The following is a 22,161-nucleotide window of genomic DNA, read 5'->3' as shown; positions in this document are numbered from 1 at the left end:
AAAAGTGCTTTGACAGTATCGTTTATTTTGTTCACCAAACTGGTATAAAATATACTAACAAAAGCACTTTTTTGCTAGTATAACTTGAATTTGCCCTTGAGTTGCTGGTACAGTTATACCCACAAACATTTTCTACTATAGAACTGGGCTGATTAAACTAGTTACACCAGAGTGTCACACAGTAATGGAGAAATCTCATAACATGTTTAGTCATACCAAAGTTATGGATAAGTTATTTAATGGCCTGATTTCCAAAAGAACGGAACACCCACAGATCCCTTTGCAGCTGTTTAGTTATCTTACAGATGGATTCATTTAAAGCCAAAGTACTGTCCTTTACTTCTAATAAACTGTTGACAAATATTCCCAATATTCCAGTGTTTTTCTCAGAGGTAGAAATTGCTATTATGTAAAAATAGGTGGGGCTTCAGATATTTTACAAACACTACCAATTCCAGTCCCATGATTATATGAATGTTTCATTCGTTCCTTCCAGAATGCACACTTTAGCTCATGTTTTCAAAAGTGACTAGTGATTTTAAGTGTCTAAGTTTTTAGATGCCCAAGTTGAGATACCTTAAAAGGGTCTGATTTTCAGAAAATGAGTCCCTACCCCCTAAAAAGCAATCCCTTTCTGGAGTGTCAAGTCAAGCACCCTAAAATCGAGGAACTCATAATCCTTGGTCACTTCTAAAAATTTAGGTCTATATTTCTCCTAAAATAAACATTCAGGTAGCAAATAACATCTCTGAGAGCAAATAGTCAAAAAGACAGTATGTATGTGTTTGTGCAACCACTGGTGTTTAAATCCTGCTTTGTGCCCGTCCAGAGAATAGATGACTTATTACAGCAGCCAGCTACTGAGCTGTCTCTCTTTAGCTCATGCAGCTCCTGGTTTTAGCTCTGGACGTTCCCAGTTCAGTCCCCTTTGTGTCACCTCCAGGAGGGTGGCCATCATGCTTGCATTTGTTTCTTCTGCAAGAATGTTAGCTGCTGGCAAACTACCTCTTCTGGACTGATATGATGAGAGAAGTTATATCCTCTTTTTTAAAAAAAAAGTATTTTTCTAATTTAAATCTTCCTTGACTGAGAACAAAGTTTTACTTGTAGCTTTCCACAAGATGCTTGTTTTTCAACAAAGCATGAGAATAGATTTTTGTTCCAAGGGGTTGGGCTCAATCGTTTGATTGCATGCACCCCTCTGTTCATTGTCCTTTAAAGCATGGAAGGGCAGCCTAGGTCAGATGTCAAAAGGTTTAGGTTTGGTATAGATAAAGACAAGTGAGATGTTTATTGAAATCTGACAATGAGGATGTGCATGGTGTTCAAGGATACTCTGCTGGAGTACAACTTGTGTAACTCTGAGAATGTGTTATTTAATTCAAGTTTAATGTGCTTGTAAATTCTAGATGGATGTCAGTTTTGTTCTGATCAGTACATTACAGGGACCCTTTCTAGCTTTAATCTCTCTAGCCGTGATAGTCTGTTAGGTATTACAGCTCTGATGTAATCCACCTTCTTGGTGATTTTGAGATACGGCTATGCGCAATAAAAGGCACAGTTGTGATCTCTAGTATGCGCCCATTCAGAGGAGTATGGGGGGAGTAAGACACCCTCTTTCTCTTCTGTGTGAGATAAGGATATCTCAGGGAACAGCAGCCTCTGCAAGGCGGTCTCCCCCCCCCCCCCCCATCACATGCAGATTGGCAGGGAATTGGATGGAGATTTCACTTTACTCTTTCCATGCCAGTTTAGCTGGGCCAGCCAGCATGTGGGGGAAACAATCTGGGTTGGGGATAGGGTTGGAGTGAGGGATGAAAGAGGCAGTATGTTGAGACTGAGTCAAAATATGGTCCCTGGTCTGCCCCTTAACTCATCAGGGCTTTTGGCAAAGACACAATCTAGTCCAAAATAAATGGACGTTCCTATGTTTCACTATTAAAGTGAAATATGTTATCTTAATTAGGTGAATTTCAGTATCCTAAAGGAAGAGCCCAAAACATTGCAGTAATATTACTTACTATTGCAAGCTGTAGTGCTTTGGAACTTTGCTGCAAAATATTATAGTATTTTCATAAGGATTTGGATGGATGCATTTAAAAATTAAAACAAAATTTAAATACAGTGCAATGCTCCCTCTCTGAACACAACAATGCTACATTTAAACAAATCTTGTAGGACATTAACTGGCAAATAGAATCAAACAAAGAAGAAATGTGCAAAAGTCATTCTAATTCCTTTACATTAAAACCCATTATCCAAATATATTTTATACTTCTAATAAAATATAATGGTGCTTTTAAACAAGCAAAGAAACTAAATGCTGTTAAATGTCCTCTACCTCTGTAATTCAGATACCAAATTATGGACTATATACATATTTAATCCAATAAATGTGAAAGGATTTTCCAGTAGGCTGGAAAAATTGAGTGATTGTTTATCAGATGAAAATTCAGAGAGAGAAATTAATATGGCATCAATCCCTACTCAAGTCATTAAATACAGCCTCCTCCTCCATATAAATATGCCCACAAAAAGGTGCAAATAGCAGTTGGAGAACAGAGGGGGAGAAGGGTGCTTTAAATTTTTTTAATTATTTTGATTGCAATGATTTTGCTGTATTGGAAGCAAATCAGACTGCCCCTGAAACCCAAATGATGACTCTAGGACCCTTAGGTGCCTAGAAACAGTATCTGCATTCCTTTTTCTTGGTGGTTAAATTGAAGTGGCTGTCATTCTGCCAACAGCCCCTTTGACGTTTATAATCTGGTCCTGATAAGGATTTTTCAAACAAACACACACACACACACACAATGTTAGAAAAGTCTTTTCTATCAAAGTGCTGGGTTCTCCATGAGCCAAGGTGAATTCAAAAGGAATAACAATACTGAGAGTTAGTTCCTGCTGGTCTTATAAACTGCAAGGTCCTGGGGCCAGATGGTTTTCAGAATGGTTTTTGATTACACTCAGTGCAAAGTTATTTAGGTTGAAAAAAAATAGCATAAAACATTTAATCCAACACTCCTACCATGTACTCGGAATTTTTCAGTACATAAATCTAAAAAGGATTAGTTTGTTCTTAAACCATTTTTATTTTTTTACAGGAAATAAAATCATTTTATTAGCCCAACATAGCAATTTAAAATTTTGAATTGTAGTAATAGTTTGGTCTTGTAGTGTCTTAATACTTTGAAAAGGTGTTCAGTGCAGTTCTGTTACCTATTACTGTACAGTTTTATGTTTGAAGTTCATACTTCTGGAGGAATTCTGCACACTATTTTAAAATTCTGTAAAATTCTGCATATTTTATATGTCAAAACACCACAGTATAATCATACCAGTTTCAATTATTTTGGTAATTTATTTCAATATACCTGTCAGCAAGTATGTCTGTAATATGACAGACAACAAAAAAGATTCAGGAAATGTTTTTTGACAAATAAATTTCTTAGTAGGCATATTAATACAGAACTTTGAGTTATAATTCATTTAAACCACAATATAGAAATGTATTTCCCACAGTGCAAAGGCTTGGGGGAATCAGGGCTAATATAGGAGCTGAGGAAGAGGGAAGTAATTGCTGGAAAGAAGCCTTGGAATGAGCCTGCAGGGTTGTTGGATGTGGGTGGAAGAAGTATGGAATAGTTTTTTGGGGGAGGAGGAAGGGAGGGAGTTAGGGAGTTGTGGAGCCTCTCCCATGCTGACCCTAGCCTATCATTCAGTCAGGCACATTTGCCCTGTCCCCCTGTGGCCCTGCCATAAGCCATATTCGGCCCCCACCACTGTCTGTCACTGCTACAGGCATTCTGAACCCCAATCTGCAAACCCCTGCAGCAGCCCAAAGTGCCCCATGCTGTCTGTCCCCACCATATGCTGTGCCTCCTCACCTGCCCCCATTGGCAGGGCACTTTGAGGAAAGCTGCCTCTTCTCCTCCCACTTCCCCCTCTGCAGCTGGCTGCTCCTGAGTAGGAGCGGCTGTGCTCTATTCTGGCACCACAGTAGCCTGGGTGGGTGAAAAGCCTAACTGCAGCACCTCTCTGGCAGAATGTATTTTCCACGGAAAAAAATTCTACAGGGGACCTGAATTCTGTGCGTGTGCAGTGGCGCAGAATTCCCCCAGGAATAATTTCATTATGAATGCCTGCAAGGAAAAAATCCACAAAACCGACTGTGCTCACTTGAGCATATTCGATTTTCACACCGACTATCTAGCACGTTGATTTGAATGAAATTTGCTCTTTTTAATAGAATTGTCACTAAACTTTTTACACAATATCCTGCTGGAGGCACATGTTCTGCAATCTATTAGTACCAGTTATCTGCCGTAGAAATTCTCCTAGTTATTTACAATTTTATTTAATTCTAAGCTTTCAAGTATAGTTAGTAATAGTCTAGCTAATAATTCTCTCTCCCAGTTTCATTATAGTTACAGTGCTGCTGCAGAAGTCTGCTAAGAACTAATGGAATAGATCCCTGGTTAAACTTTGACTACATTGAGAAATGTTTCAAAAATATTCCTAGTGTTGCTAACAGTGTTGGGAGCCTTAATATAGACGGCCTGTTGGCTCCCAACACCTTTTTTTTAGCATTCTGCTGATCCATCTGATGGCTGCTTACTGGCCTATGTGAAATAAGTTTATGAGTTTGGTCTATTTATCATACCACTAGAATCTATATGATAATTGGCACTAACTAGCTTCCTTATAGCCCCGGATTGGAGGTACCATACACACTCTACTACATTCTCCCTCCTAAAATTGGTATTCAGGATCCTAGACCCTGCTTCATTTCTAACAGTACTAGAGATATTCAAATTAATAGGTCCAGATTCTCATATTGTGTAAACTGGTTAGTATGGTGTTCCATTGATAGGTCTTGTTGCAAGATTGGGGTCTTTATACAATTTCCTTTCAACCCTCAGCAGACTTTTCCATAAGTGCATTACTAGAAAGAAGTTATTGTCTCATAGTTTTAGATTGTAAACTCTCTTGGGGCAGAAACCATCTGTGTTTTGTGACAATACTCTGTCCTTGCCTCCGAGGGTCCCGCGTTTCCTGGCGGATTTCGCTAGCCTCAGAGGCTCACTGTGACCCTCCACGTAACCCTTCTCTCTCTAGAGACAAGGGTCACAGTCTACTGAGCCATTTTCATCATAAGCCAGTGAGGGAGGTGAGGAGAAGTTATCCTTCCTTGCACAGTCTCTGTTGTCTCCCAGTCTCAGTGAGTAATCGGGGGGGAAAGGTTGGGGGGGGGGGGAGGGAACCTGGGCCCACCCTCTACTCCGGGCTCCAGCCCAGGGACCCTATTAGTATCAGCTATGGTAGCTGACCTTTTAGAAACATGACATGTACAATTCCCTGGGCTACTTCCCCCACACAGCAGCCCTCACTTCCTCAAGCTCCATTTCACCCTTACCTCAGGGCCTCCTTCCTTGTGCGTGATATGGTGTATACTACTCAGTCTCTCCAACAATGCAACTTCCTCCCACAGCTCCTGACATGCACACCCACCTGACTGGGAGGCTTTTAACTAGTTTCAGCCAGCCCCTGATTGGCTTCAGGTGTCCCAATCAACCTAGCATTCTCCCTACCTTCTGGAAAGTTCTTAATTGGCCCCAGGTGTCTTAATTGACCTGGAGCAGCTGCCATTTTGCTTATCCTGGTACCAGGGATTTGTTTAGCCTGGAGCTAATATATCTATCTCCCACTACTTTTCTATAGCCATCCGGCCTTGCCCCTTGTATAGCACCTAGTGCAATGGGGTGTTGGGCCATGACTGCGAGGCTCCACGATAATATAAATAATAGCTATAAAGCTAATACAGTAACTCCTCACTCAACGTCGTCCCGGTTAACGTTGTTCTGTTGCTGATCAATTAGGGAACATGCTCGTTTAAAGTTGTGCAATGCTCCCTTATAATGTTGTTTGGCAGCTGCCTGGTTGTCCACTGCTTGCAGAAAGAGCAGCCATTGGAGCTAGCTGGTGGGGGCTTGGAACCCGGGTGGACCGGCAGCCCCCCCCATCAGCTCCCCTAAGTTCCCTGTGCAGCAGCCGCTCAGCAGGCTATCAATTGCCGGGCAGTTCAGCTGTCCCTCCCCTCACTGCCCTGTGCTGCTCCTGCCCTCCGCCTTGGAGCTGCTCCCAGGAGCCTCCTGCTTGCTGTGCGGGTGGAGGGAGGAGGGGGAAGAAGAGGGGTGCTCAAGACAGAGGGAGCTTGCTGGCCGCAGCTGCTGTCTCAACTTGCTGATCTACTTAAAAAGGCAGTGTACTTAGAGTGGGGTCAGCATACTTAAAGGAGCAATGCGTGTCTCTCTCTTTCTCACACACACACACACGGTGTGTGTCTCTGCAGTCTGTCTCACACACACACACAGTGTGTGTCTCTGTCTCTCTCTGCCATGCTATCTCCCCTCCCTCCATTCATGCTGCCTTTTAGAGTGTGAGGCTACATTAACAGCAATGTGTTAACCCTTGAGGGCTCAGCCGAGTGCTAGTTGATCATTTAGCAGTAAGGCATTCCCTGGGAAATATCCCACCTTCTTCCACCCTCTGACTTCACCTCAACCAAGTTTCACAATCATCATTGCTGTGTACAGTATTAAATTGTTTGTTTAAAACTTATACTGTGTATATGTGTTGTTGTATGTGTGTGTGTGTATATATATAGTCTTTTGTTTGGCAGAAAATATTTCCCTGGAACTAACCTCACACACGCACTTACATCAATTCTTATGGGGAAATTAGATTTCACTTAAAGTAGAATTTTTCAGGACATAACTACATAAGTGAGGAGTTACTGTAGTGTTTTTGTCTTTAAAGGCTGATCTTAAAAGGGAGCAGTTAGAAGGCAGAACTTGCTCTGTATTTGGTATTTTTCTGTCCTATCAAGCATTGCTTGAGTCTTATAATCAGCAATTGTCCAACAAAAAGATGTTTCCAAACTCCTGACAAGGTTAAACTGTGTGTCTAAGTTAATGGATTTCTTTGCTAATGTATGTATAATAGGAAGAAAAACTCTAGTGGTAAGCAGGTCTCTTAAATTTTCACGTCTAAATGAAAGCTGTCATTTCTATTACTATATATGGAAATAGTGGGATGCTGCTCCTTTTCATTTTCAACCAGATAATCCCATGTTGAATTAGATCCAGCTAACTTAGTTTAGATCAAACTTCAGGCTGTGGTAACGGGGAAGAAAACAGTTTGTAGCACTGCTTAGCCGTTGTTAAGATCTGTGGTTTGTACAATGGTGTCTGGAAATGAGATAATGCTCAAAGTAGAAGTGAGTATCTTCTTATACAGTTTAAATTCTGATATCACTTACGTAGTGTGCAGATTTTGTATGAAAAATAATGTTCTGCATGTCTGTAGTGCCTTCTATCCAATGTTTATCTGAAAGCATTTCGCAAGCAATAATGAATTTACTCCAACACCCTATAGAGTAAATATTTGTATTCCCATTTTGAAGAGGGGTAACCAGAGTCAAAGGTTGAAACCAGCATTTGCAAACTTGGATACTTAAAGTTAGACCCTAAAAACCATTTTTAAGTTTCTGAATAAAAGTGGCTTGATTGTCAGAGTTGTTTCACAGCTTCCAATGAGTGGCTTATGAACAAATAACAATCTAATGTGTGCACACAATTGGCACTCCATTTCTATCACCAGCCCTATGAAGTCATGGCCCCATTGAAGCCAAAAGCAAAGCTCCCACTCACTTCAACAGGGTCAGGATTTCTCCCCTGTTTTTCGGAAGTTAGCTTCTGATCCTGGTTCACTAAAGTCAATGCATGCCCTTATTGGTTAACATCAGTCCAAGAAATATCAGATATAATTTTGCTGTATATGAGCTTTGAACTATAGAGACTGCATAAACAGGAAAATATTAAAAAAAAAAATTCTGATCTCCATGACATGGACAACATCATTTTATATGGTTGTACATCATCAAGCAAATCCTACAGCAATATAAATAATAATTTGTTGTTGCTAGATAAATACCGAAGAAATTAGAAATTAAACCTATTTTTTCTTCCCTAGAATTAAGTCCCTGCAAATACATGTAAATGGGAAACAAATTCCAGAGGAAATCTGGTGTGCACACTGTGCTAAAAATAAAAAATTCTTGTCTATAATAAGAAAGAGTGAGCAAGAAAGCAATTTTTCAAGCCAGCTTTTCTGACCTCCATCGACAAGGATCAGCCTGAAGGAAACACAATGTGATGTTCTCTAACTTGAGGGAACACCCAGCACCCCCATGTTCATCCTTATAAAATTATTGTGTAGTATTCAATACAAAGTTTGTCATGCCGGGTGTCTTCGGAAGGTTCATGATGCACTGAACATTGTTATAGTAATGTTATAGTGATTGTTGTTATAGTAATGTTATAGGTTGTAATTTCATGTATATAGTTATGAGGCTAAAAATGTGTCCTCATGGTTTAAAACAAGCCCAAACAAAAACTCTCCAAGAGCAGAGAGGCAGTTCACACCTCATCAGGGCAGGTATGGGACAAACCCATCCCAGCCTCACAGGAACAAAGGACACTGACCTAGGCAGCAACAAAGGATCTGTTGGACTCTCGAGTGAGTCACCCCCCTTCCTTTGGTCAGTTTGGGACTATGATGAAGTAATGCTCCACCTGACTCTGAAGGGTGGGATGCAAAGCCAAGAGGGAAGAAAGAACATGATAAAAGGGAGACATGTTTGCCATGCTCTTCCTCTCTCTTCCACCTCCATCTACAGACATCACCACCAAGCAACTGAAGTGCTGATCAAAGGGGAGAGCCTGGCTGAAGGGCAACCAGCCAGCTTGTGGTGAGAATCATCTAAGTTTGTAAGGGCACTGAAAGTGTTAAGATCAGCTTAGAATGCATTTTGCTTTTATTTCATTTGACTAAATCTGACTTGTTATGCTTTGACTTATAATCACTTAAAATCTATCTTTGTAGTTAATAAATCTGTTTGTTTATTCTACCTGAAGCGTTTGGTTTGAAGCGTGTCAGAGATTCCCCTTGGGATAACAAGCCTGGTACACATCAATTTCTTTGTTAAATTGATTAACTCATATAAGCTTGCAATGTCCAGCAGGCATAACTGGACACTGCAAGACATAACTGGACACTGCAAGACAGAGGATCCTAGGATTGTGTCTGGGACTGGAGATACTGGCTTGTGTCATTGCACATTCCAAGCAGATTACATGCCAGAGGCTGTGCATGAATAGCCCAGGAGTGGGAGTTCTCACAGCAGAGCAGGGTAAGGCTGGCTCCCAGAGTCAATGATTGGAGTGACCTAGCAGATCACCGGTCCACATAACACCAGAGGGGAACCTCACACACAGTCACTGCATTTTAAAACTAGCATTTGAAAACTCCGCATCCTGTTTATTGGTGATACTTCTGCAGTTTCAGTTTTCAGGACATTACAGCTAAATGGACCATGCTTTTGAAAACAAGGAAGCTGTGCAAAATCCATATTTACCAAGCATCAGAATCTTGCAATCATTTTTTTTTTACTTTATCAAATCATTTTGGATGCTCAATATCTGCTTTTCAATATACAGTATCTTATTAAAATTCTTTATCTTCATTAACAGAAACAGTTACTGTACTGTTTCTTCAGAAAAGAGCCTGAAGTGGATGCACAATATGTATAACAACAGTACTGAAGATCTACACATGACTGCAACATGTAACGGAAGGACAACTTCATCCACATCGAACGTGGAACGAAAATTTACATTGGTTGTTTTGGTATTACTGGCAGTTCTTATGGTTTTGTTAGCTCTTATTACAGTGCTTGGAAATGCCTTGGTCATCCTGGCGTTTTTGGTGAACAAAAATCTTCGGCATCGGAGTAATTATTTCTTTCTTAATCTTGCTATTTCAGACTTTTTAGTGGGTAAGTTATGATAACGAAGCAAATGTAATACTCATTTTATAGAGTCAAAGAAAGATTTATTTCATTATGTTGTTTCTCTTAACAAGCAAATTTCCTGAACATATACGTAAGATCAGATAATGGGGTGGAAGCTGCAAGGAGTACTTTAGCAGGCTGTTAGTTCTCAGAAATGTACTAGAAAGAGAAACCCGATCTTTTAGCAATGTGAAAGATGTTTTCTTCAGATAAGAAAGCAACTATTCTATGTAGAATGGATGTGAAACCATTGCTGCTTAGGGGTTATTGTTTGTAACTGGTTTTAATTAACCTCCACTCACCTTTAAAACTTGGAATTTTGCTTTTCATCATAGATTGTCAGATGGAGCATAGTATATGTTAACCAGTAGATCTTGTATATATTGCAAATTCCTCTCAGGTTTTCTGTATTCGGTTGAAATTAACTAGTAGCCAAAAGTTTAAGAATTACTAGTTATTTTTTCCAGGAGTACATACGCTACATCGTTCCATTTACTAAGTCAGCCAACTGACTAGCACTAGGCAGTTTTTGCAAATATTCTACTGGTCATCTCTGTATCTGGCTGTAGGCTTAAGGACATATGAAAAGAATAAATAATCAATTATTAATCATTTCAGCGGGTTGATGCTATACACACACACACACACACACCTTTTAAAAAACTATGCTTGAAATTAATAAATTTAATTAAAATAAATTAAAATTGATTGTTGGAATCCAAAATTATACCACTATAGCATTTAAACAAATATGTAGAAGAGTTATCACTGGTAGAAGAGAATTAAATCATTGTAAATGCAGAACAATAGTTTTTAATGAATTAATATTTCAAGAATGTTAAATATTTTTCGAAGACACAACTGAATTTTCTGTAATTAACATATTTACATCCTGCTTATTTTACGTAAGCAATAAGACAAGATCAGCAATAAAGTTCTGGGTGATTATCGTATGCTTCATGTGGTATTCAGAGGTATGAGGCTGAAGACCTAGGGCTACATCCACAAGAAGGATATAAGCTCCTTGCTGCAATGCCTGTCTTTAGGTGTCCTGCTGCCCCCTGGCTCCTCAGCCCTGAGTTAGGTGTCTAGGCTCCCTATACAATGCATGGGGTGAGATGTGTGCCGAGGAATGGGCTTCTCAGAACTAGCAGGCTGAGCAAGAAACCACTTAAGCTAACGAGGAGTGAAATGCTGAAGAGAGGTGTGTGATTTAAATTCCATCCCTCAAAGGGAATTAGGCACCTAAATCTGGATCAGAAGGAAGCACCTAACTCCACTTGAGAGTCACAGCTGTGAACCCCTCCTGGAGTTAGGCACCTAAACCAGGTCAGAGATTGAGAGAAGCCTATCTCAGAATGCTCTGTAGCCCAGTGGTTAGGGCACGGAGGTAGGAAACTGAGGTTCAAGTCCTTGCCCTGAACCAGGCAGAGTAAGGATCTGAGTTGCAGTCTCCCATATCCCATGAGTGCTCTAACCACTGGCCTATTGTGTATAATTGGGGGTGATAGTTCCTCCTCTGTTTTGGACAGGACCTGATGCAGTAGGTTTGCTTGTAGGCAGCCTCTCACAATGCCTACTGGATCAGGCCCCACAGGTGAGGTAGGCAGGGGAATGCAGTTTCAGGGTCCCAACGTGGCTTAGGTGTGAGCTGGGCATCAGTACTTAGGAAGCTTTGCACAGGCATACCAGTAGACATGTAGGTGCCATGGGGACTTTGTTCATGGAAACTTAGGCACCTCAGGAATTTAGGCACCTAAAGTGGCAGTTAGGCACCTTAAATCGCTTTGTGGATCTAGACCAGGGGTTGGCAAACTTTTTTGCTCGAGAGCCACATCTGGGTATGGAAATTGTATGGCGGGCCATGAATGCTCACGAAATTGGGGTTGGGGTGCAGGAGGGGGTGAGGGCTCTAGCTGGCGGTGCAGGCTCTGGGGTGGGGCCAGAAAGGAGGAGTTCAGGGTGAGGGAGGGGGCTCTGGGCTGGGGCAGGGGGTTAGGGTGCAGGGGAGAGGGGAATGGCTTCAGCTGGAGGTGCTGGCTCTGGGGTGGGGTTGGGGATGAGGGATTTGGGATGTAGGAGGGTGCTCCAGGCTGGGACCAAGGGGTTCGGAGGGCAGAAGGGGGATCAGGGCTGGAGCAGAGGGTTGGGGCACGAGTTGGGGTATGGGCTCTGGCTAAGGGTGCAGGCTCTGGGTTGGGGTCAGAAATGAGGAGTTCAGGGTGCGGGAGGGGGCTCTGGGCTGGGGTAGGGGCTGGGGTATGGGAGAGGGATCAGGGCTGGGGCAGGGGGTTGGGGCACAGGAGGGGGTGCAGGCTCCGGGCTTACCTCAAGCAGCTCCTGAAGCAGCAGCCTGTACCCGCTCTGGCTCCTATGTGGAGGTGCGGCCAGGCAGCTCTGTGCGTTGCCCCGTCCGCAGGCGCTGCCCCTGCAGCTCACATTAGTCGCAGTTCCCAGACAATGGGAGCTGCAGGTGTGGTGCCCCCTGGCTGCTCCTATACGTAGGACCTGGAGGGGGGACATGCTGCTGCTTCTGGGAGCCTCGGCACACATGCTCGGAGCAGCCTCAGACCCTGGTCCCCAGCTGGAGCTCGGGAGCAGGGCAAGCCCCAGACCCAGTTCCCTAGCAGGAGGTTGAGGGCCAGATTAAACCGGCTGGAGGGCCGGATGTGGCCCCTGGGCCATAGTTTGCCCACCCCTGATCTAGACTCTAGTGCTCTAGTGTACTGTACTGATAAGTAAAGGAGCCCTAGGAATGCACAGTATCATGTTGCTGTAATACATTTTAAAAGGAACTAGTCTTTGCTTCTCTCAGCAAAGGGTTTGAAAACATGCTCAGAACATAACACCATTAATGGGGATAATTTAAATGTTAGATTTATGACATACACAATATATACTCCTGTAATATGCACTATTTGGGAAGGGGTGCATTTTCAGTGCTGGGAATTAGCTGAAGAGCTCCCATTAATGAGATTCTGTTTCTGGTCCCACCCAGACTGAAGAGAAGGGAACACTTCTCAGCTTTGAACAGTAACCACACTGGCCATATAAGAAGCAGTGTTTGTGGACTCCACAGGAATGGTGGCTGAGATGGGAGGTTTCAGAGATCAGAATGGGAGCATGCTAAGTGCTCCAACAGGAATAAGTTGCTCATAAGTACTTCAGAGGGATTTAATGAGGCTTTATGCTGAGCCTCCTCCAGGAGTGAATTTCATCCCCCAAAGAATAATATAGGATCAGTTCATGCCTTACAATTTGACAGTGCTAATATTTGAACTACCTATTACAAACAGTATACAAATTACATGAACTATGTATGTCAAAATGTGTTGCCAACATTATCCATGCACCGAATAGAGACTGATGCTAACAGACAGTCATTATTAATGTAAATTAATCAAATGCTTCTGTATGCAAATTATAGAAGTTGACACTTACCTGCTGGATATTTATTAAGAGAGACTGTAAGGACCTTATTGTGAGTTGTGTGCAGCTCACCTTTTCCAACAGTATTACCATGTTTTTGTATAGTAGCATGTGCTATTTCAAGGTAACTTATTTAATTTACTATGTTATCCTTCAGGAATGTGACACACCAACAGGTATTGCAGCAAATTAATATGAGTTTTAGAGGAACCATATTAATAAAAGACTTTGCAAGCATTGTCTAGTGCAATCACCACAAGCACTGAAGTATCCTTAGGATAGGAGGCAGAGTCAAAATATTTCTTTTTGAATTAATTAGAAAATCCCCTGAGTTTTAAAAAAGTAGGAACCTAACTTTAGGTTCCTAAATCCATACAGCCACCTAAATAATTGGCCTAGTTTTCAAAAGTGCTGAGCACCCAGCAGCTCCTATTGAGGTCAATGTTATTTTAGATGAGTAGTGTATGTATGTGTAGGGTGATCTCAATGGGATTCACTTGGCCATTCAGCTCTTTTGAAACTCAGACCATTTATTATCATGCCTAAATATGATATAGCAGCTTAGCTGTCGCTCTCATTTTTGAAATGTTTGGTTTAGGAGTTTAGAGAGGGCACCATATTTTGAGGTGTCATAAATGTCCTGATGGGGGCACCTTGATTTTCAGCCAGTTCATAAGATAGCACTTTCTGTAGACCAGTGCTTTCCATTTTCCAGTGCAATGCAGAGCCATTAGTTCACTGAACCAGGAGAAGGAGAACCTCCTACTGAGCCATCTCTTCCACTTCAAGCAGTGCCCAATGCATGTTCCGAATATGTATCGCCTCTTTTTCATCAGAATATTTAAGTCATTCCACTTTAGCTTTTAAAACCTTGGGCATCAATCCTGCATACCTTGACTGATGGCCTTCTATCTAATTCTTGGACTGGCATAGGGGTGAAAACAAGAGTGTCCGTGTTGATACCCAGGGCATTGTGCTCCACATTGACCATCTTCCCATCTGTAGTTGCTGTTCCATAGCTCAGGCCTTCTGCACAGAACTGTTCTTCTCAATGGTTGACAGTTTTTTCAGAGACTTTTGTTTCTAGGTCTAAGCAGAGAGCTCCAAGTCCCCCCAGACTGCCTTAATGTTTCCCACTTTTCTTTCAAATTTCCTGTGGGCCTGAAATCTTCAGAGTCAGTAACATGTGTTAGAAACAGACAACTCACCTCTTGTGCATCCTGTTTGCTATCTAAGGATGAGAGATTGCAAGTGAGGCCACCATTTTCAAACTTACATGTATAAAGATAGGTTCTTAAATCCATATCGAGGCATCTAAATAAAAGTAACCTGATTTTTCAGAGGTCCTAAGCATCATCTAATCCCATTGAAGATGATGAGAAGTATAGGTGTTCATCATCTTTGAAAAGCCGATTTAAGTGCCTATATGTGGTTTTAGGAACCTAAATTTAGGTTCAGCATGGGTGTTGAGACTGCTTCATGTGTGTTCCAGACTAATACTTTATCAGCTCAGTGCCAAAAAGGGGATTATGATCAGTGGAAATGCTGGGCTGAGTATGTATAGGAAACTATAGAATCTTTTTAACTTTTGTTGTTGGCCATGGTTTGCTGTTTCCAGCCAATGGGAGCTGCGGGAAGCGGTGGTCCGCAGGGACGTGCTGGCCGCTGCTTCCTGCAGCTCCCATTGGCCGGGAACGGCAAACCATGGCCACTGGGAGCTGGGGAGAGTGGGGGAGGGGGGCCGTGCCTGTGGATGGTCAACGTCAGCAAAATGTCTCACGGCCTGCAATCAGATTACCCTGATGGGCTGCATGCAGGCTGCAGGTTGCCCACCACTGGCTAGCTACTCTTTCCTTTAAGTTGTGATACAAGTCTGGAAAATACTAATAATAAGCACTATATTATACCTGCCAGAGAATTAACAGTGCATAAAAACATGGCTGAGATCAAGTGTAAGGAACCCATTAACTAATTTCATGAGAACACAAGAACTTCAATCTGTAAATTCCAATCTGACATTTTTGTAATTGGGTATCACAAAAATTGTTGTGGGTTCCTATTAGTACCATCTGCAGTCCTGACTATAACAACTTGATTGTTTATTTATGATTTTTCTCTATAGGTGTATTCTGTATCCCCCTGTATATCCCTTACATCCTGACAGGGAAGTGGATATTTGGAAGAATTCTCTGCAAACTCTGGCTAGTTGTAGACTATCTTATGTGCACAGCTTCAGCATTTAGCATCGTCCTTATCAGCTATGATCGGTTCCTGTCAGTTACTAAAGCTGTGAGTAGAACATTTATAGTTAGCTTTGCATGTCTCATGATGTTTAGATGTAATTGTGTGTTTATGATAATACTTAACACTTATATAACACTTTTCATCCATAGCTTGGAAGGCACTTTACAAAGGTGGATAAGCATTATCCAACAAAGAATTTAAGTGACTTGTCCAAAGTCACACACTGAGTCCATGGCAGAATTGGAAATAGATTTCCAGACTCCCAGGCCAGTAACTTTGGCTAATCTAAATTATAGGTGGCACATGTAATAATGCCTATATTATAAAGGTTGCCTGACATTATAAGATCTTATTTTCATGTAACTTATGACTTTGCCAAACTTTTACCATCCAGGCTGAAGTTTTCTGTGTTGGCTGTCTTTCTCAGGGTGAACTTTTTTTACTGTTGTTGAAAGTTTCAACTAACAGTTCAGCCATTTCTCAGAATAAGGTTAGGGATAATACTTTGTTATGACAATGATAAAAAATTCTTGAGTGTTTTGTTGAGAAGCTCTAGCTCCTCCATTCATTGGAGCAGAGACTTGAAATTTGGTATGAGGGTTGCCCCGCTTTCAGGAGCGTGTTTTTTGCTATTCCTGTGAATATTTGTCCAACTTAAAAGCCTCTGAAAATCTGTTTGCACAGGCTCAGTAGAGAGTTGTTAGTTAGGCAACTAAATTCTCTGACAATTCCGTCTACGCTGAACATCTTGCAGGAGTGGAGCAGGTCTTCTACAGCAGTTGCTGCATATGGATGCTGGGGGCTGCTCTGGCACTGGAGCTGAGAGCGGGGAGACTGTCTCTCCTATGCTGTCAGTGAGGAGGAGGAAGCTGCTTGCCTAGCAGGCAGATTTGTGGAAAATCAGGCCTGGAGCAGTGGCAAGTGGGGAGACCAGGACAAGGGCCAGGGAGAAGGTGGGGATGGGAGATCGGGCCAGAATGAGGAGCTTGGGGAATGAAGATCTGAAAGAAGGTGGTGATGGGGAGGCAGGGCCTGAGATGAGTGGAGGAATGGGGAGATTGAGACAAGGAGCTAAATGGAGGGTCAGGTGAGACTGGAATTTGGGAAATGGAGCCAAGCAGGAGGTTGGAGTGAGTGGAAGTGTTGGATGAGGATCTAAGGGAGGGCAGGAGGACTGGACCAAGGACAGAATGGAGGGGCCAAGGACAGAAGGGTCTGTAACCACCTTAGCACATCTACCACCTGGAATAAAACCCATATTTCCTGAGTCTCAACATTTCTCTGCGGACAGCAAATGTCCGTGAAACCCACTGGCAAAGTGGATCTCACCTCCCCTTAGTGTCTGGTCCATATGAAGGATGAGAGCCTAATACTGATATCACTTACTGTGTTAGCTCAAGGGGCTCTGTGCTTTGGATCTAAAGGTTCCAACCCTTTTGATGACCCATGTGGGTGTCAATATGATGCCACATGATGGAATTCTGTTTTTTTTTTCAGTTTGCTTTTATAAAAACCTATGAAATTGCACACAAAAACCCTATATTTAAGGAACATTAAAGTTGCAGAATCTAGCCCTCAAAGTTAGGAGAAATGCATGTGTGCATATGCATTATGATACAACCTTTAATTATATGATCACAGGCTATTTTTTTCTGCTGGATCTGTGCCTCATTCAATGCACAGTATGGCTGTTGCTCAGAAAAGGAAGCAGGGTTGGGTAGTGAAGGAGGCTGTCTGCAGGACCTCTGTCTCATTCGTTGCAGAAGTTGGAAGGTGTGTACTATTTTCAGATCTGGGACAGGCGGGTGTAGGCCTGCCCAAAACCAAAGGCCCACACCCTCTGCTAAGAGGGAGGATTGGAAGGTGTGTAGTGGATGGGGCAGGTGATGGCAGGAATAGAAAGGAAGGTCTCCTGGTTAAGGCAGTTGAATGCTGTCCTGGGAATGTGGATTCTATCCCTGCCTCTACCACAGAGCTTGTATGTGATACTAGGCAAGTCACTTACACCAGACTTTTCACAGGTGGTCACTTAACTGTGTATTCTTCGCTGTCTGTGTCCCAGACTGAAACACCTGGGGTCTGATTTGCAGAGTCCTGAGCACTCACAGCTATAGCTGAAGTCAATGGGAGCTGTGCTTTGAACAAATAAAGTATTATAAAATGGACAGTCCTCTGAAAAAAAAAATCAGTCCATAGGCCTTTTGGATTGAGCACCCAAAATTGGATACTTTTGCTATTGTCTCTGTGCCTCAGCTCCCCATCTGTAAAATAGGAATAGTCATAGCATCTCACTTCCCAGGTGAAGCGCTCAGATACTATAGTGATTAGCACCACAGACAAGCCCCTAAGGAAATTACTAATTCTGTCTTCAGAGCAGGGTTTGAATAGTGTGCAGTAAATATGGCCTGGGGCCAATCACTGAAAAGTGAGGAAAAAAACCCGAAGTATTGAAAGCTGCTCAGTCAGGAAGTATCATACACCCTGTGCACTGAATGAGCTGGGGTCCTGTGGAAAAAATAGTATGTGATCATGTAATTAAAGACTCTGTCATAATGCTTACACACAAGGGATCTGAATTAAGGTTGCATTGGCAACTTTTTTTGTTGCTGGATACTTAAAAAAAAAAAATCTGATAAGGCATAAAAACCTCAACCACTAAAGGAATCTGAGCGGCCATTTACATGATAAAGAAAGAACCATAACACAACATCTAAATGATTGAATTTCCTTCCTTTAAGAACTATAAGGGGATCTGGGGCGGGGATACATTTTATTCTGTGACAAAGAAAAACAAATATTCACATTTAGATACTTGGAAGCAGTCATGGTTACTTTTCTATTACAGTGGGAGTAACCCCCCCCCCATTCTTAGTTGACCTCAGAGATTCAATGTTTTCATGAGTCAGAAGCTGACTCCTTGTTATTTCCTTATTGTAGTAGTGATGCCATCAAACCATTTTCTATTACTCATTCATTCCAATGGAAGGTATATCCATCTCAAATGTTTTCCCCCCAAATCTCAAGCATACAGTAGGCTATAGTGCTTGAGCCCAAGATTAATAAAGTTTTTCAGGGCTTTATATAAACACAAATGTTCTGGACATCTGGAGACCCAAAGTACAAATATTATTCTTAATTTCCCAGAAGTTTTTACAAAGTACTTACACTAGATATTAAAAGAACTCACTGTATGACTGACATGGGGGTCTTTTAATTTTACTTCTAGGTGACATATAGGATTCAACAGGGAACGATGTCAAAGACTATTGGTAAGATGGTGGCAGTCTGGGTCTTTGCATTCTTACTCTATGGCCCCGCAATCCTCATTTGGGAACCTGTGGTCGGCTGCAGCAACGTACCTGATGGAGAATGCTATGCTGAATTCTACTACAACTGGTACTTTCTCCTATGTGCTTCAACCTTTGAGTTCTTCACACCTTGTATCTCTGTGGGCTATTTCAACATGCACATCTATTGGGATATACAAAAACGCAAGAGAAAAAGGCTCCAGAGCACAGTCAGTATCAGCAAACAGGTGTCTGTACCTCCAACAGGAAACAATGTCTTGATGGCTGACCATTGCTCTTTGAAGGAAGAAGTTCATTCTACTGTTTTAGAAACAGAGGACAGTCTTTCTACTACTTCCAGGTCACAGACGCAGTCACTGGAGACTGACTGTTCACCTCAGTCCAGAGGCTATTCCATAACCCCTGACAGTGATCAGTCAGTAACCCTCAGGGTGAAGACCAGGTCAAAATTGAACAGGGATAAAAATATTGCAAAGTCACTAGCCATAATTGTCTGTGTCTTTGCCATTTGCTGGGCACCATATTCACTACTTATGATAATTCGCGCAGCCTGCTATGAAAAGTGTGTCAACGAATTCTTGTATGAAATAACATTTTGGCTTTTGTGGTTCAATTCCTCTGTGAATCCCTTCCTCTACGCTCTCTGCCATGTTAGGTTTCGGAAGGCTTTCATGAAAATATTGTGCCCAAAAAGGTTTTTGGTATTGCCACCAGCCCTGTCAGTCTCTTCTTAGAGAGCCAAACTAAAAGACTTACAACAGAAGCTCCACCATCTCATTTCAGTTAAGCTTGTTATGATCTCATCTTCAATAATATAGTAGATATGCTTGTTTCATAGATGGCATTAGTCAAGGATGCAATATGTGAACTTACCAATAGTTTGATAATTTTCAATGCATTAGTTTCCTTTTCTCTTGAAAGTACCATGTTAAATTCAACAACAACTTTTGCCTAATTGTGCACTATCCCTTTAATTTATGAATTTTGTTCTCAGGCACAGAACATGATCCCTTTCTTTTATTAATACTATTTATTTAAAATTGGGACAACACAAGGCATATATTTTCAATGGCCGCTACAAAAGTGTTCCTGGGAAAGAGACATCAGTCTGAATCACACATTTCGATGTAGTTGCCAAGTTTTTAAAGAATAGAGCAGATTCATGCATCCATAACTGTCATTTAAAGGAACAGAAGTTCAACAAATATATATTTGAAATGTTACAGAATCCTTTGGGAGGAGTAATATTTTCTTTGCAAGAATGTTATAGAAGCCAGGTAAGACCTTCAGGGCATTACATGCTCCCCGTATCAGGGGGTGTGTGTGAGAGAGAGAGACTAAGCCGGCTAACATAATCTAACAAGCCTTTTCCATTTCTAATTAAAATATACTCCACTTAGGTCAAGTGCGTTCTGTGTGCATGCAAAATCCCATTGAGTTCAATGTGTCAGTAGGCAGCATTTAAAATACTTAGGAGAATAAAGCAAAATGTCTCCAGTTTTCTCTCTTCCCCCCCTCCTCTGTTTGTATACTTGTGGTGGGCTGGATCACAGAAAACCCCTTGGGAACTGCCAGCTGATGTGCTGAGACTACTTCTAACCCGTTTTCCCTGCTAGCTTGGGACTCCAGTACCTTGCCTGTTTGAGCCAGACACACTTGCCGGCTGCAAACACAGACCCAGGTCTGAACAACGTCCCACAAACTGCAGGCTTACCTGAAAATAGCTTAAGAAATGATCGTGTCTCCAACACCCAGATGCCCAGTTCCCAATGGAGTCCAAGCCCCAAATAAATCCATTTTACCCTATTTAAAGCTTATATGGGATAAACTCATAAATTGTTCGCCCTCTATAACACTGATAGAGAGATATGCACAGCTGTTTGCCACCCCCGCCCCGCAGGTATTAATGCATACTCTGGGTTAATTAATAATTAAAAAGTGATTTTATTAAATACAAAAAGTAGGATTTAAGTGGTTCCAAGTAGTAACAGACAGAACAAAGTAAATTACCAAACAAAATAAAATAAAACATGCAAGTCTATGCCTAATACAGTAAAAGAAAGTGATTACAGATAAAATCTTACCCTCAGATGTTTCAATAAGCTTCTATCACAGACTAGATGTCTTCCTCGTCTGGGCATCCTTTCCCCTGGTACAGCCCTTGTTCCAGCTCAGGTGGTAGCTAGGGGATTTCTCATGATTGCAGCCCTTTGATCTGTTCCACCTCCTTATATATCTTTTGCACAAGGCGGGAATCCTCTCTCCCTCTCTGGGTTCCCACCCCTCCTTCTAAACGGAAAAGCACCAGGTTTAAGATAGATTTCAGTACCAGGTGACATGGTCACATGTCCTGTGAGACCCCAGCTTTCATTTCTTCCCAGCCTGACTCATAGGAAGGCCTGCCTGCAAACAGAGCGATCCACAGTCAGTTGTCCTCGTTGATGGGAGCCATCAAGATTTCAAACCACCATTAATGGCCCACACTTCGCATAATTACAATAGGCCCTCAGAGTTATATTTCATATTTATAGTTTCAGATACAAGAGTGATACATTTATACAAATAGGATGACCACACTCAGTAGACTATAAGCTTTGTAATGATACCTTACAAGAGACCTTTTGCATGAAGCATATTCCAGTTACATTATAGTCACACTCATTAGCATATTTTCATAAAATCATATAGAGTGCAACGTCACAATACTATGTTTAATTTATAAGCTCTTTGGGACAGGGACCTATTTTATGACAGGTGTGTAAAGCACCTACACAGTTTTCAGTACAAAATAACTAATAAGTTTTGATTGTACAAGGAATGAAGGATACAATCCATCATTGGGATGTGCCGAATTAGCAACACTCCCAGCCCTGGTCTACACTAGGAGTTGAGGTCGAATTTAGCAGCGTTAAATCGATTTAACCCTGCACCCGTCCACACGACGAAGCCCTTTTTTTCGACTTAAAGGGCTCTTAAAATCGATTTCTTTACTCCACCCCGACAAGGGGATTAGCAATGAAATCGGCCTTGCCTGGTCGAATTTCAGGTAGTGTGGACGCAATTCAATGGTATTGGCCTCTGGGAGCTATCCCAGAGTGCTCCATTTTGACCACTCTGGACAGCACTCTCAACTCAGATGCACTGGCCAGGTAGACAGGAAAAGGCCCGTGAACTTTTGAATCTCATTTCCTGTTTGGCCAGTGTGGCAAGCTGCAGGTGAGTGCAGAGCTCGTCAGCAGAGGTGACCATGATGGAGTCCCAGAATCA

The 22,161-nt window shown here is 42.0% G+C and overlaps 1 protein-coding gene across 1 annotated transcript; it reads left to right on the top strand.

Annotated features, from left to right (window-relative positions):
* Positions 1-9,050: 9,050 nt before the first annotated feature.
* On the top strand, positions 9,051-20,392 carry HRH4 (histamine receptor H4). Its single transcript, XM_007057024.4, has 3 exons — positions 9,051-9,898; positions 15,465-15,631; positions 18,813-20,392. Exons 1-3 carry the CDS (start codon positions 9,430-9,432, stop codon positions 19,626-19,628), a joined length of 1,452 nt encoding a protein of 483 aa, XP_007057086.2. The 5' UTR covers positions 9,051-9,429; the 3' UTR covers positions 19,629-20,392.
* The last annotated feature ends 1,769 nt before the right edge of the window (positions 20,393-22,161 follow it).

This window comes from Chelonia mydas, chromosome 2, assembly GCF_015237465.2.
Source record: "Chelonia mydas isolate rCheMyd1 chromosome 2, rCheMyd1.pri.v2, whole genome shotgun sequence".
Taxonomy (NCBI): Eukaryota; Metazoa; Chordata; order Testudines; family Cheloniidae; genus Chelonia; species Chelonia mydas.
Note: the sequence above shows the minus strand (reverse complement) of the source record. Positions and strands in the feature narration are given on the sequence as shown.